This window comes from Pecten maximus, chromosome 2 (assembly GCF_902652985.1).
Source record: "Pecten maximus chromosome 2, xPecMax1.1, whole genome shotgun sequence".
Lineage (NCBI taxonomy): Eukaryota > Metazoa > Mollusca > Bivalvia > Pectinida > Pectinidae > Pecten > Pecten maximus.
Window position 1 is genome coordinate 19,188,431 of NC_047016.1, and position 12,709 is coordinate 19,201,139.

Below are 12,709 nucleotides of genomic sequence, written 5' to 3' on the forward strand. Positions count from 1 at the left end.
TTGGTTATTGAGAAGAAGTTGTTTAAAGATTTTAGCCTTTTTGACCCCTGTGACCTTGAATGAAGGTCAAGGTTATTTATTTGAACAAACTTGGTAGCCCTTTACCCCAGCATGCTACAGACCCAATATCAACTCTCTGGGACTCTTGGTTATTGAGAAGAAGTCGTTTAAAGATTTTAGCCTTTTTGACTCCTGTGACCTTGAATGAAAGTCAAGGTCATTCATTTGAACAAACTTGGTAGCCCTTCACCCCAGCATGCTACAGGCCAAATATTAGGTCTCTGGGACTCTTGGTTATTGAGAAGAAGTCGTTTAAAAGATTTTAGCCTTTTTGACTCCTGTGACCTTGAATGAAAGTCAAGGTCATTCATTTGAACAAACTTGGTAGCTCTTTACCCCAGCATGCTACAGGCCAAATATTAGGTCTCTGGGACTGTTGGTTATCGAGAAGAAGTTGTTTAAAGATTTTAGCCTTTTTGGCCCCTGTGACCTTGAATGAAGGTCAAGGCCATTCATTTGAACAAACTAGGTAGCCCTTCATCCCAGCATGCTACAGACCCAATATCAACTCCCTGGGACTGTTGGTTATTGAGAAGAAGTCATTTGAAGATTTTAGCCTTTTTGACCCCTGTGACCTTGAATGAAGGTCAAGGTCATTCATTTGAACAAAATTGGTAGCCCTTTACCGCAGCATGCTACAGACCCAATATCAACTCCCTGAGACTCTTGGTTATTGAGAAGAAGTCGTTTAAAGATTTTAGCCTTTTTGACTCCTGTGACCTTGAATGAAAGTCAAGGTCATTCATTTGAACAAACTTGGGAGCCCTTCACCCCAGCATGCTACAGGCCAAATATTAGGCCTCTGGGACTCTTGGTTATTGAGAAGAAGTCGTTTAAAGATTTTAGCCTTTTTGACTCCTGTGACCTTGAATGAAAGTCAAGGTCATTCATTTGAACAAACTTGGTAGCCCTTCACCCGAGCATGCTACAGACCCAATATCAACTCCCTGGGACTCTTGGTTATTGAGAAGAAGTCGTTTAAAGATTTTAGCCTTTTTGACTCCTGTGACCTTGAATGACGGTCAAGGTCATTCATTTGAACAAACTTGGTAGCCCTTCACCCCAGCATGCTACAGACCCAATATCAAGTCCCTGGGACTCTTGGTTATTGAGAAGAAGTCGTTTAAAGATTTTAGCCTTTTTGACTCCTGTGACCTTGAATGAAGGTCCAGGTCATTCATTTGAACAAACTTGGTAGCCCTTCACCCCAGCATGCTACAGACCCAATATCAAGTCCCTGGGTCTTTTGGCTATTTAGAAGAAGTCGTCTAATTTTTTTTTAGCCTTTTTGACTCCTGTGACCTTGAATGAAAGTCAAGGTCATTCATTTGAACAAACTTGGTAGCCCTTTACCCCAGCATGCTACAGACCCAATATCAACTCCCTGGGACTGTTGGTTGTTGAGAAGAAGTCGTTTGAAGATTTTAGCCTTTTTGACTCCTGTGACCTTGAATGAAGGTCAAGGTCATTCATTTGAACAAACTTGGTAGCCCTTCACCCCAGCATGCTACAGGCCCAATATTAGGTCTCTAGGCCTTTTGGTTATTGAGAAGAAGTTGCTTGAATGGAAAGTTGACGCCGGACGGACGGCCGGACGACGGACGGACGACGGACGCCGCGCCACGGCATAAGCTCACTTGCCCTTCGGGCAGGTGAGCTAAAAAATGGTTGGATAGATAGCTACATACTCTGCACAGGAAAATAAAGGATATTACATAAACATTTTGAAAACCATATTATTAAGTTGTCATGCAGAATTAATAGAATCTAACCTATTAGGTCTGTTCCGTGTACAGGGATATCTCCACCTAAGTGAAATTGTTTGGCCAGTGAGCACGAGACTTGCTGAGTGCTGGCCAGCCAAACTCTTATACACCAGGGTTGCGATATCCTTGTTTGCGGAACTGACCCATGTTTGATTATCCTTCTCACATGCTTGCAGACAAATGTAAGTTCTGCCATCTACAATGTTCCCAAGAATGTGCATCAAAACTGATGACATCATCATATACGACATCATCCTTCATTGCTATGGTTTGTAGAAACCTTCCTACATTGGTATTGTCTATAGGAACCTTCCTACATTGGTATTGTCTATAGGAACCATCCTACGTTGGTATTGTCTATAGGAACCATTCTACATTGGTATTGTCTATAGGAACCATTCTACATTGGTATTGTCTATAGGAACCATCCTACATTGGTATTGTCTATAGGAACCATCCTACATTGGTATTGTTTATAGGAACCATCCTACATTGGTATTGTTTATAGGAACCATCCTACATTGGTATTGTCTATAGGTACCATTCTACATTGGTATTGTTTATAGGAACCATCCTACATTGGTATTGTCTATATGAACCATCCTACATCGGTATTGTTTGTGGAAACCATCGTACATTGGTATTTTCTATAGTAACCATCGTACATTGGTATTGTCTATTAGAACCATCCTACATTGGTATTGTCTATAGGAACCATCCTACATTGGTATTGTTTATAGGAACCATCCTACATTGGTATTGTTTATAGGAACCATCCTACATTGGTATTGTCTATAGGTACCATTCTACATTGGTATTGTTTATAGGAACCATCCTACATTGGTATTGTCTATATGAACCATCCTACATCGGTATTGTTTGTGGAAACCATCGTACATTGGTATTTTCTATAGTAACCATCGTACATTGGTATTGTCTATTAGAACCATCCTACATTGGTATTGTCTATAGGAACCATCCTACATTGGTATTGTCTATAGGTACCATTCTACATTGGTATTGTCTATAGTAACCATCGTACATTGGTATTGTCTATAGGAACCTTCCTGCATTGGTATTGTCTATAGGAACCATCCTACATTGGTTTTGTCTATAAGAACCATCCTACATTGGTATTGTCTATAAGAACCATCCGACATTGGTATTGTCTATAGGAACCTTCCTACATTGGTATTGTCTATAAGAACCATCCTACATTGGTATTGTCTATAAAAACCATCCTACATTGGTATTGTCTATAAGAACCATCCCACATTGGTATTGTCTATAGGAACCATCCTACATTGGTATTGTCTATAAGAACCATCCTACATTGGTATTGTCTATAAGAACCATCCTACATCGGTATTGTCTATTAGAACCATCCTATATTGGTATTGTCTATAAGAACCATCCTACATTGGTATTGTCTATAAGAACCATCCTACATTGGTATTGTCTATAGGAACCATCGTACATTGGTATTGTCTATAGGAACCATCCTACATTGGTATTGTTTGTAGGAACCATCGTACATTGGTATTGTCTATAGGAACCATCCTACATTGGTATTGTCTATAGGAACCATCGTACATTGGTATTGTCTATAGGAACCATCGTACATTGGTATTGTCTATAGGAACCATTCTACATTGGTATTGTCTATAAGAACCATCCTACATTGGTATTGTCTATAGGAACCTTCCTACATTGGTATTGTCTATAGGAACCATTATACATTGGTATTGTTTGTAGGAACCATCCTACATTGGTATTGTCTATGAGAACCATCCTACATTGGTATTGTCTATAAGAACCGTCCTACATTGGTATTGGACTAAAGAAGTCTTGTAAGCTTTGATAATCGGTCAAGTGAAATGAGGAATCTGACTAGATAGGCGGACATAACATTTATCTCTACAAGAAATCAGCTGCTGAATCCTAGATCAATGAAAGAGTACTTGTAATATTTGAATAATATCAAATTATTCAAATATGGGGAACTGACAGCACTCTAAATTAGGGCAGGATTGACCCCATTATTTGTGTATGGACACTGTCATCTCATGTGACATACCTATTTAGCCAAGAAAGCACCAAAAAGATCCATAGGGCCTGAATCACTACATGGCTAGTAAGGAATAATGGCAAAATTAATTGTTGAGCTTATCTCAGTAACGTTTCAGGTCATAGTATACAATACTTCTAATAGAGGTGATCTAATTCACTGATTGGTTGGTGAATCATGATGTAGGGTTTTTGCACTTCTGGAACTTGAGAGAAACATTCCCAAATTTTTTTTTTTAAATGTTTGACCTCTATAACCTTGAAAATAGGTTAATGTCATATTGGTAACAGGAAACTTAATAGCATTACATATCAAGTACCTTTGTCTTCTAGAACTTGAGAAGATTCTCAAAGGATCTTTTAACTATTTAACCACTGTGACTTTGAAAATGTCACTTTATAACACTCCATCCAAAGTACATGGCTGGCAAATTATTGGACCTCAAAGAAATTATCTTTATTTGATACCTGTGACCTTGAAAATAGGTAAGTCATTCTTATAAGGACACTTTATACTACTGTCACAGAAACACACTGGCAAAATAAAAGGCCTATGTGTTTTCTGAACCTTAAGACGAAGATTCAGGTAGTTTTTAACATATTCAACCCGTGACCTTGAAAGTAGGTCAAGGTCATTGATGTGAGGAAAGTGAATAGCAGGTACGTATACCTTCTGGCCAAAGATGAGAACCCAGAGTCTTCTAGAACTTGAGAAGAAGATTCGCAAAGGAATTCTAAGATATTGAATGCAGTGTACAAGTCAGACATGTTATTGGTTAACATAAATGTCAATGTCATACAGGCATAGTGTAAAGCCTAAAAGGTCAAAAATGTCTATAGGTCTTATTATACGTCCCTGAGGTAACATAACTGTTCTTGTCTGGCCTCAGTAAGTTTTGAAAGCTTACAAGTTACAGACAAATTATTTCTTATCACTGAAAATTTATCAGTCATTATCTGAGGTAAAATTATTATCATAATTATAGATATACTAGTCTTTATGCCAATTTGTAAAGAATAAGCTATAGCTAATATAAAATTAAACCGCCATAAGATGATTTCACACTACTAGGTTCTACTCTATATTCAGAGCTGATTGTAATCCTGCAAATATCACCAACAATGTCACTAATACATTGCATCAACAGATTTAAATTCAAAATATAACTTCTTCATGCCTGCCAATTAACCCTTCATATTTGGGAAAGGAACTTGATTTCTAAGCCTACCAGTAGATAAAGACATGAATTGTCAGTAAAACTTTTGTTGTTGTTTGTAATTACAAAATCCAATTACTCCAGAGGATACACCAGCAAAGATAATAATTTGACAAAAGGCAGCCTATATATGTACTTTGTGAGCCAAATGTAACACATAAATCTTCCTTGAGCCAAGAAGCTGGCAAGTGTGCATTTTAAAGCTGATACCATATCTATCTGACAATACCGCCATGTCTATAGTCATAATTCATACCCACTCACGCATGTACAGTGTTAATTGTTCTGTAAAAATACCAATATAGTGTCATTGATATTATTCCAATCTCTGTGTCAGACATTTTGTGCTGGGCTTATGACAGGTATCTATTGAAATATATTCTACCATTTACTGGACAGATATCTATTGAAATATATTCTACCATTTACTGGCGCCCAGCTTATAGCAGATATCTATAAAATATATTCTACCATTTACTGGCACTGGGCTTATATCAGTTATCTATCAAAATATATTCTACCATTTACTGGACAGATATCTATTTAAATATATTCTACCATTTATTGCCATTGGGCTTATGGCAGGTATCTATTATAATATATATTCTACCATTTACTGGTACCCGGCTTATAGCAGATATCTATAAAATATATTCTACCATTTACTGTCACTGGGCTTATGGCAGGTATCTATTTAAATATATTCTACCATTTACTGGACAGATATCTATCAAAATATATTCTACCATTTACTGGACAGATATCTATCAAAATATATTCTACCATTTACTGGACAGATATCTATCAAAATATATTCTACCATTTACTGGCACTGGGCTTATAGCAGATATCTATAAAATATATTCTACCATTTACTGGCACTGGGCTTATGGCAGGTATCTATAAAATATATTCTACCATTTACTGGATAGATATCTATCAAAATATATTCTACCATTTACTGGCACTGGGCTTATAGCAGATATCTATAAAATATATTCTACCATTTACTGGCACTGGGCTTATGGCAGGTATCTATCAAAATATATTCTACCATTTACTGGACAGATATCTATCAAAATATATTCTACCATTTACTGGCACTGGGCTTATCGCAGATATCTATAAAATATATTCTACCATTTACTGGCACTGGGCTTATGGCAGGTATCTATGAAATATATTCTACCATTTACTGGCACTGGGCTTATGGCAGGTATCTATGAAATATATTCTACCATTTACTAAGTAATAAACAATCACTGAAGTTCACAAGCCCTTTATTCCTTGAGTCCAAAGTTTGGAAACTACTGAGTACACTACCTACATACCTATATACCACTATAGGGAGATACATGTTAAATAGGACATCCTCAGTCACACATGGCTCATTGATATGTATACACAGTTTTCTGTTTATGTTGATGCATGCCTCGCTGTATTCGTGTATATTGATATTAGCGCTGGTATGTCTGGAACATATCTGACCTAAGAAACACTGGTTCCTTTAATGTGCCCTTACCCAATAACAAACGTTTTCCTTGTCAGAACATTTACCAGCCTTTTTTGGTACCATATCATTTATCTTCGATGCTGAATTTTCTTGAAAAAAAATCTGACAGATTCGGTAACCACAATTTCCAAAAACAAATCTGCATCTGCCAACATCCCAGAAAAAAAATAGGGTACTTAAGTGGGGAAATCTTTTTACTTCTTAAATAGTTTTTACTCAAGTTATATATAGACAAGGGATCTTCATTGAAAATGGCCCAAAAAACTTAGGGCTAGTGGAACCACATATTTTATTTTAGGACTCAAGTGTGCTTGTTTAGGGTGAATGTGGTATTTGTGATATAGCATGCTGATATTTAGTCATAACAGGACTAGCATTATGTTTTAAGTGTATATTCATGATTGGAGTAATTACACTGTCAGAATGCATGTCACTGTTACTTTAAGCACACATCATCATGCACAATCTATTTAATTCAAAACAGTTGTTCAAACATGTATTTGGTAATAAAGTCATGGACTTAAAGCTTGAACAATGTGAACAATAGGGTATGACTGATTATAACTATCACGCCTATAACATATTACCACTTTATATTATACCTGATGTATTTCCCTATAAATTAAACTGGGGAAGGGAGTATATAGCGCTATATATATTCTCCACATACCAGCAGATTATATATAATTACTGAAAGGAGTTATTGAAATCCTGCAAGCTATTACAAAAATAATAATATTTTTTTTTTTTTAAATTAAACAAAATACATTTAAGTACCCCATTTGTAACTTGTTAACAAATAAATAAATAACAATAATTTATCATGACCAAAACTTATTTAGAATCATATGAAGATGAAAAAAAAATCTTAAAAACTTACAGTGTGAAGACTTGCGAAAACTTCTACATGGACTGATAATTAAGAATGCTTTCACACTACACACACGTTCCCTCCCTTACACACATGCACACACCCACACCCACACACAAACACACATGTACCCTCCCTTACACACATGCACCCCCCCCCCCCCCCCCACACAAACACACATGTACCCTCCCCCACACACAAACACACATGTACCCTCCCCCACACACAAACACACATGTACCCTCCCCCACACACAAACACACATGTACCCTCCCTTACACACATGCACACATGTACCCTCCCTTACACACATGCACATACACACACCCTCACACAAACACACATGTACCCTCCCCCACACACAAACACACATGTACCCTCCCTCACACACAAACACACATATACCCTCCCTTACACACATGCACACATGTACCCTCCCTCACACACAAACACACATGTACCCTCCCCCACACACAAACACACATGTACCCTCCCCCACACACAAACACACATGTACCCTCCCCCACACACAAACACACATGTACCCTCCCTTACACACATGCACATACACACACCCTTCCTCATCAAACACATACAGCAGTCAGAAGTGCCTCACTGATCAACTCCATCAGTCTTTATTTATATCTAACACAGTGTCGACTCCCTTACGTTTTAGAAATATTTTCAATTGATACATTTTGATAAAAGTCCATTGAACTGGTAAGATACATTGATATTCTATTACCAATAATTTTCCAAAGTTAACGAAACATGTGAATGAAAGGATATTTATATAACAACGGATCCAAAGCAAAATGGAAGGCAATATATAATTTCTAGTGAGTCCCAAACAATGTATATTAACTACCTACAGCGTACATTCTATCATATAATTACCCCTAAGGGGCCCCTTGCTTCAGAGGCTGCAGCTAAACACTATAAGCTATGTGTGGAAAGCTGGCGTATTTACCGGTAGAAAGACGTCTGGATAACTTACCTCCGTCATCTTCTGCAGCAATCATACGAAAAGCATTGCTCTTCGTTGTCATCCCGTTAAATAATGATCATCTGGTCCTGGACACACGGATAAAATGAGTTGTTCGAATTTTGGTCAGTCTCAGTTTCAGTATCACAATCACGCGGTAACAATATTTTCCAGAACGACGATGTAAAACGAACCGCACTCGACTCTCGTCACTTTGGGCGTTCAATGGGAAGCCTGCCAAGCGACCGATATATTTACGATGCTAAATTGATTGTATTTATATAACACCGAGCTCCAGCGATATCAATACATGTGTATTTTAATAAAGTCGACGAGGAAAACAGTATCCTCATCACGGGACAGTGTTGTCCGAAGTCATGTGGGGGAGGGCCAGACATTTACGAGCACGGTTAATGCTTCATTAATATAATTTATCTTGATACAGGATCACCAATGCAATATTCCCTTCAATCAATATTCGTAGATACAGGAGTAACATTTCACATAATTCAAAGGACATCAAATTATTTGTATTGATAAAATATATGGTACATATTCTCCACTAAACACACAACACGTTGATTGTTGAATTATTGATTGATTATGAAATGCTAACACACACATCCGACATCTTATGTTAACACATCCATCCGACATCTAAATGTTAACACATCCATCCGACATCTAAATGTTAACACATCCACCCGACATCTTATGTTAACACATCCACCCGACATCTAAATGTTAACACAACCACCCGACATCTAAATGTTAACACATCCATCCGACATCTAAATGTTAACACATCCAGCCGACATCTAAATGTTAACACATCCACCCGACATCTGATGTTAACACATCCACCCGACATCTAAATGTTAACACAACCACCCGACATCTTATGTTGACACATCCACCCGACATCTAAATGTTAACACATCCACCCGACATCTTATGTTAACACATCCACCCGACATCTAAATGTTAACACAACCACCCGACATCTAAATGTTAACACATCCATCCGACATCTAAATGTTAACACATCCAGCCGACATCTAAATGTTAACACATCCACCCGACATCTGATGTTAACACATCCACCCGACATCTAAATGTTAACACAACCACCCGACATCTTATGGTAACACATCCACCCAACATCTAAATGTTAACACATCCACCCGACATCTAAATGTTAACACATCCACCCGACATCTTATGTTAACACATCCACCCGACATCTAAATGTTAACACAACCACCCGACATCTAAATGTTAACACATCCATCCAACATCTAAATGTTAACACATCCAGCCGACATCTAAATGTTAACACATCCATCCGACATCTGATGTTAACACATCCACCCGACATCTAAATGTTAACACAACCACCCGACATCTTATGTTGACACATCCACCCGACATCTAAATGTTAACATATCCACCAGACATCTAAATGTTAACACAACCACCCGACATCTTATGTTAACACAACCATCCGACATCTAAATGTTTACACATCCATCCGACATCTAAATGTTAACACAACCACCCGACATCTTATGTTAACACAACCATCCGACATATAAATGTTAACACATCCATCCGACATCTAAATGTTAACACAACCACCCAACATCTAAATGTTAACACATCCATCCGACATCTAAATGTAAACACATCCATCCGACATCTAAATGTCAACACGTCCATCCGACATATAAATGTTAACACAACCATCCGACATCTAAATGTTAACACAACCACCCGACATCTAATGTTAACACATCCACCCGACATCTAAATGTTAACACATCCACCCGACATCTAAATGTTAACACATCCATCCGACATCTAAATATTAACACATCCATCCGACATCTTATGGTAACACATCCACCCAACATCTAAATGTTAACACATCCACCCGACATCTAAATGTTAACACATCCATCCGACATCTGATGTTAACACAACCACCCGACATATAAATGTTAACACATCCATCCGACATCTTATGTTAACACAACCACCCGACATATAATGGTATCACATCCATCCGACATCTAAATGTTAACACAACCACCCGACATCTAAATGTTAACACAACCACCCGACATCTAAATGTTAACACAACCACCCAACATCTTATGGTAACACATCCACCCAACATCTAAATGTTAACACATCCACCCAACATCTAAATGGTAACACATCCATCCGAAATCTGATGTTAACACAACCACCCGACATATAAATGTTAACACATCCATCCGACATCTTATGTTAACACAACCACCCGACATCTAAATGTTAACACATCCACCCAACATATAAATGTTAACACATCCACCCGACATCTAAATGGTAACATACCCACCCGACATCTGATGTTAACACAACCACCCGACATCTTATGTTAACACAACCACCCGACATCTAAATGTTAACACATCCACCCAACATCTAAATGTTAACACATCCACCCGACATCTAAATGGTAACATACCCACCCGACATCTGATGTTAACACAACCACCCGACATCTGATGTTAACACAACCACCCGACATCTAAATGTTAACACATCCATCCGACATCTGATGTTAACACAACCACCCGACATCTAAATGTTAACACATCCATCAGACATCTAAATGTTAACACATCCACCCGACATATAAATGTTAACACATCCACCCGACATCTAAATGGTAACATACCCACCCGACATCTAAATGTTAACACATCCATCCGACATCTAAATGTTAACACATCCACCCGACATCTGATGTTAACACACCCACCCGACATCTAAATGTTAACACATCCACCCGACATCTAAATGTTAACACATCCACCCGACATCTAAATGGTAACATACCCACCCGACATCTAAATGTTAACACATCCATCAGACATCTAAATGTTAACACATTCATCCGACATCTTATGTTAACACATCCACCCGACATCAAAATGTTAACACATCCACCCGACATCTAAATGGTAACATACCCATCCGACATCTAAATGTTAACACATTCATCCGACATCTTATGTTAACACATCCACCCGACATCAAAATGTTAACACATCCACCCGACATCTAAATGGTAACGCACACATCCGACACCTTATATTAACACACCCACCCAACCCGACATCGGAAATGAAGGTTATTCACTCTTTCCCCCAGTTGAATTCCCCTCTCCCTGCTCTGCCCTAAATATGTAATTATACTCCAAACCAGATTAATTGAAAATCTTTATTAATATTGCTTCAAAAAATTTATCAAAGATTTTATTAACAGCAAAACGGACGGCGATAAACGGCGAACGCCATCAATCAGTATAAACTCATTAGATGGAAATAACGTAAAATTCTAACATCGTTTGATGGCGTTACAACAAACGGAAGTCAGTTTCGTGTTTGGACATTGTTGAGAGAAGAATTATGTTGTAGATAAACCTGTAGGTATCGTGTTATTCTATGATGTTGCTGGGGTTGTTGTACAGATTGCTGCTGTTGTTATCTGTTGGTCTATTGATGTGTGCTGTCAGTTTCGTGGTGTCATGGTGTCATGGTTGTTCATTTGTTTGTTAGGCTAGTCGGTTGCCCTTCCGTCTCTGTATAACCAATGCAACTCCAAACATTCCAGTTATAACGTGAACACTTGACCAACATTGGACAGTTGATAGTGTTTCCTATACAGGACCCAGGCTGAAGCAGTTTAACCTCGATCCAGTTCAATTAGGGCCATTTAGGTATTCTCACTCACTTCCTGCTTGTAATGGACGAGGTGGCGTCAGGAAGGTCGACAATGAATTTGACCAATGGTAATTTCAGACATTTCCGGCCGTTGTACATGTATAGTTTCACTCCAAGTTTTGTGTTCTACTTCTTGAATTGTATTTTCATTGATGTCGTCAGCCACCTATTCTACCACGAGAAAAATAATGAATAAAATCGTCAATTAGAATGTTGGTGTCTGTGTACGCTGCTAGGGTATACTGTAGTTGTCAGGTCTCCATCGAGTATCGCCATCTAGGTTAGTTCGAGATTGCTGATCAATGGCAATGAGCGTACAATGTCTACCCGAGCCACCACTGCACGATGTCGGCATGCTTTATGTATGCTTCTGGGAATCTCTTCTATTCTTGGAATCAACTTGGTATATGTAGGGTATGCAGGGATGTTGCTATCTAGAAAAGGGAAAAATAAC

At 38.2% G+C, this 12,709-nt stretch overlaps 2 protein-coding genes across 2 annotated transcripts in view; one reads left to right on the forward strand and one right to left on the reverse strand.

The window, feature by feature from the left end:
- LOC117321019 (band 7 protein AGAP004871-like) overlaps positions 1–8,673 on the reverse strand; it is a 65,889-nt gene extending 57,216 nt beyond the window's left edge. The window contains exon 1 of the mRNA XM_033875527.1: positions 8,492–8,673. Within this exon, the coding sequence (XP_033731418.1) occupies positions 8,492–8,543 (52 nt within the window). The 5' untranslated portion in view covers positions 8,544–8,673. The remainder of the gene's footprint in view (positions 1–8,491) is intronic.
- The window catches only part of LOC117321008 (mechanosensory protein 2-like), a 101,646-nt gene that overhangs the window by 20,933 nt on the left and 68,004 nt on the right, over positions 1–12,709 (forward strand). The gene's annotated exons all lie outside the window — the stretch shown is intronic.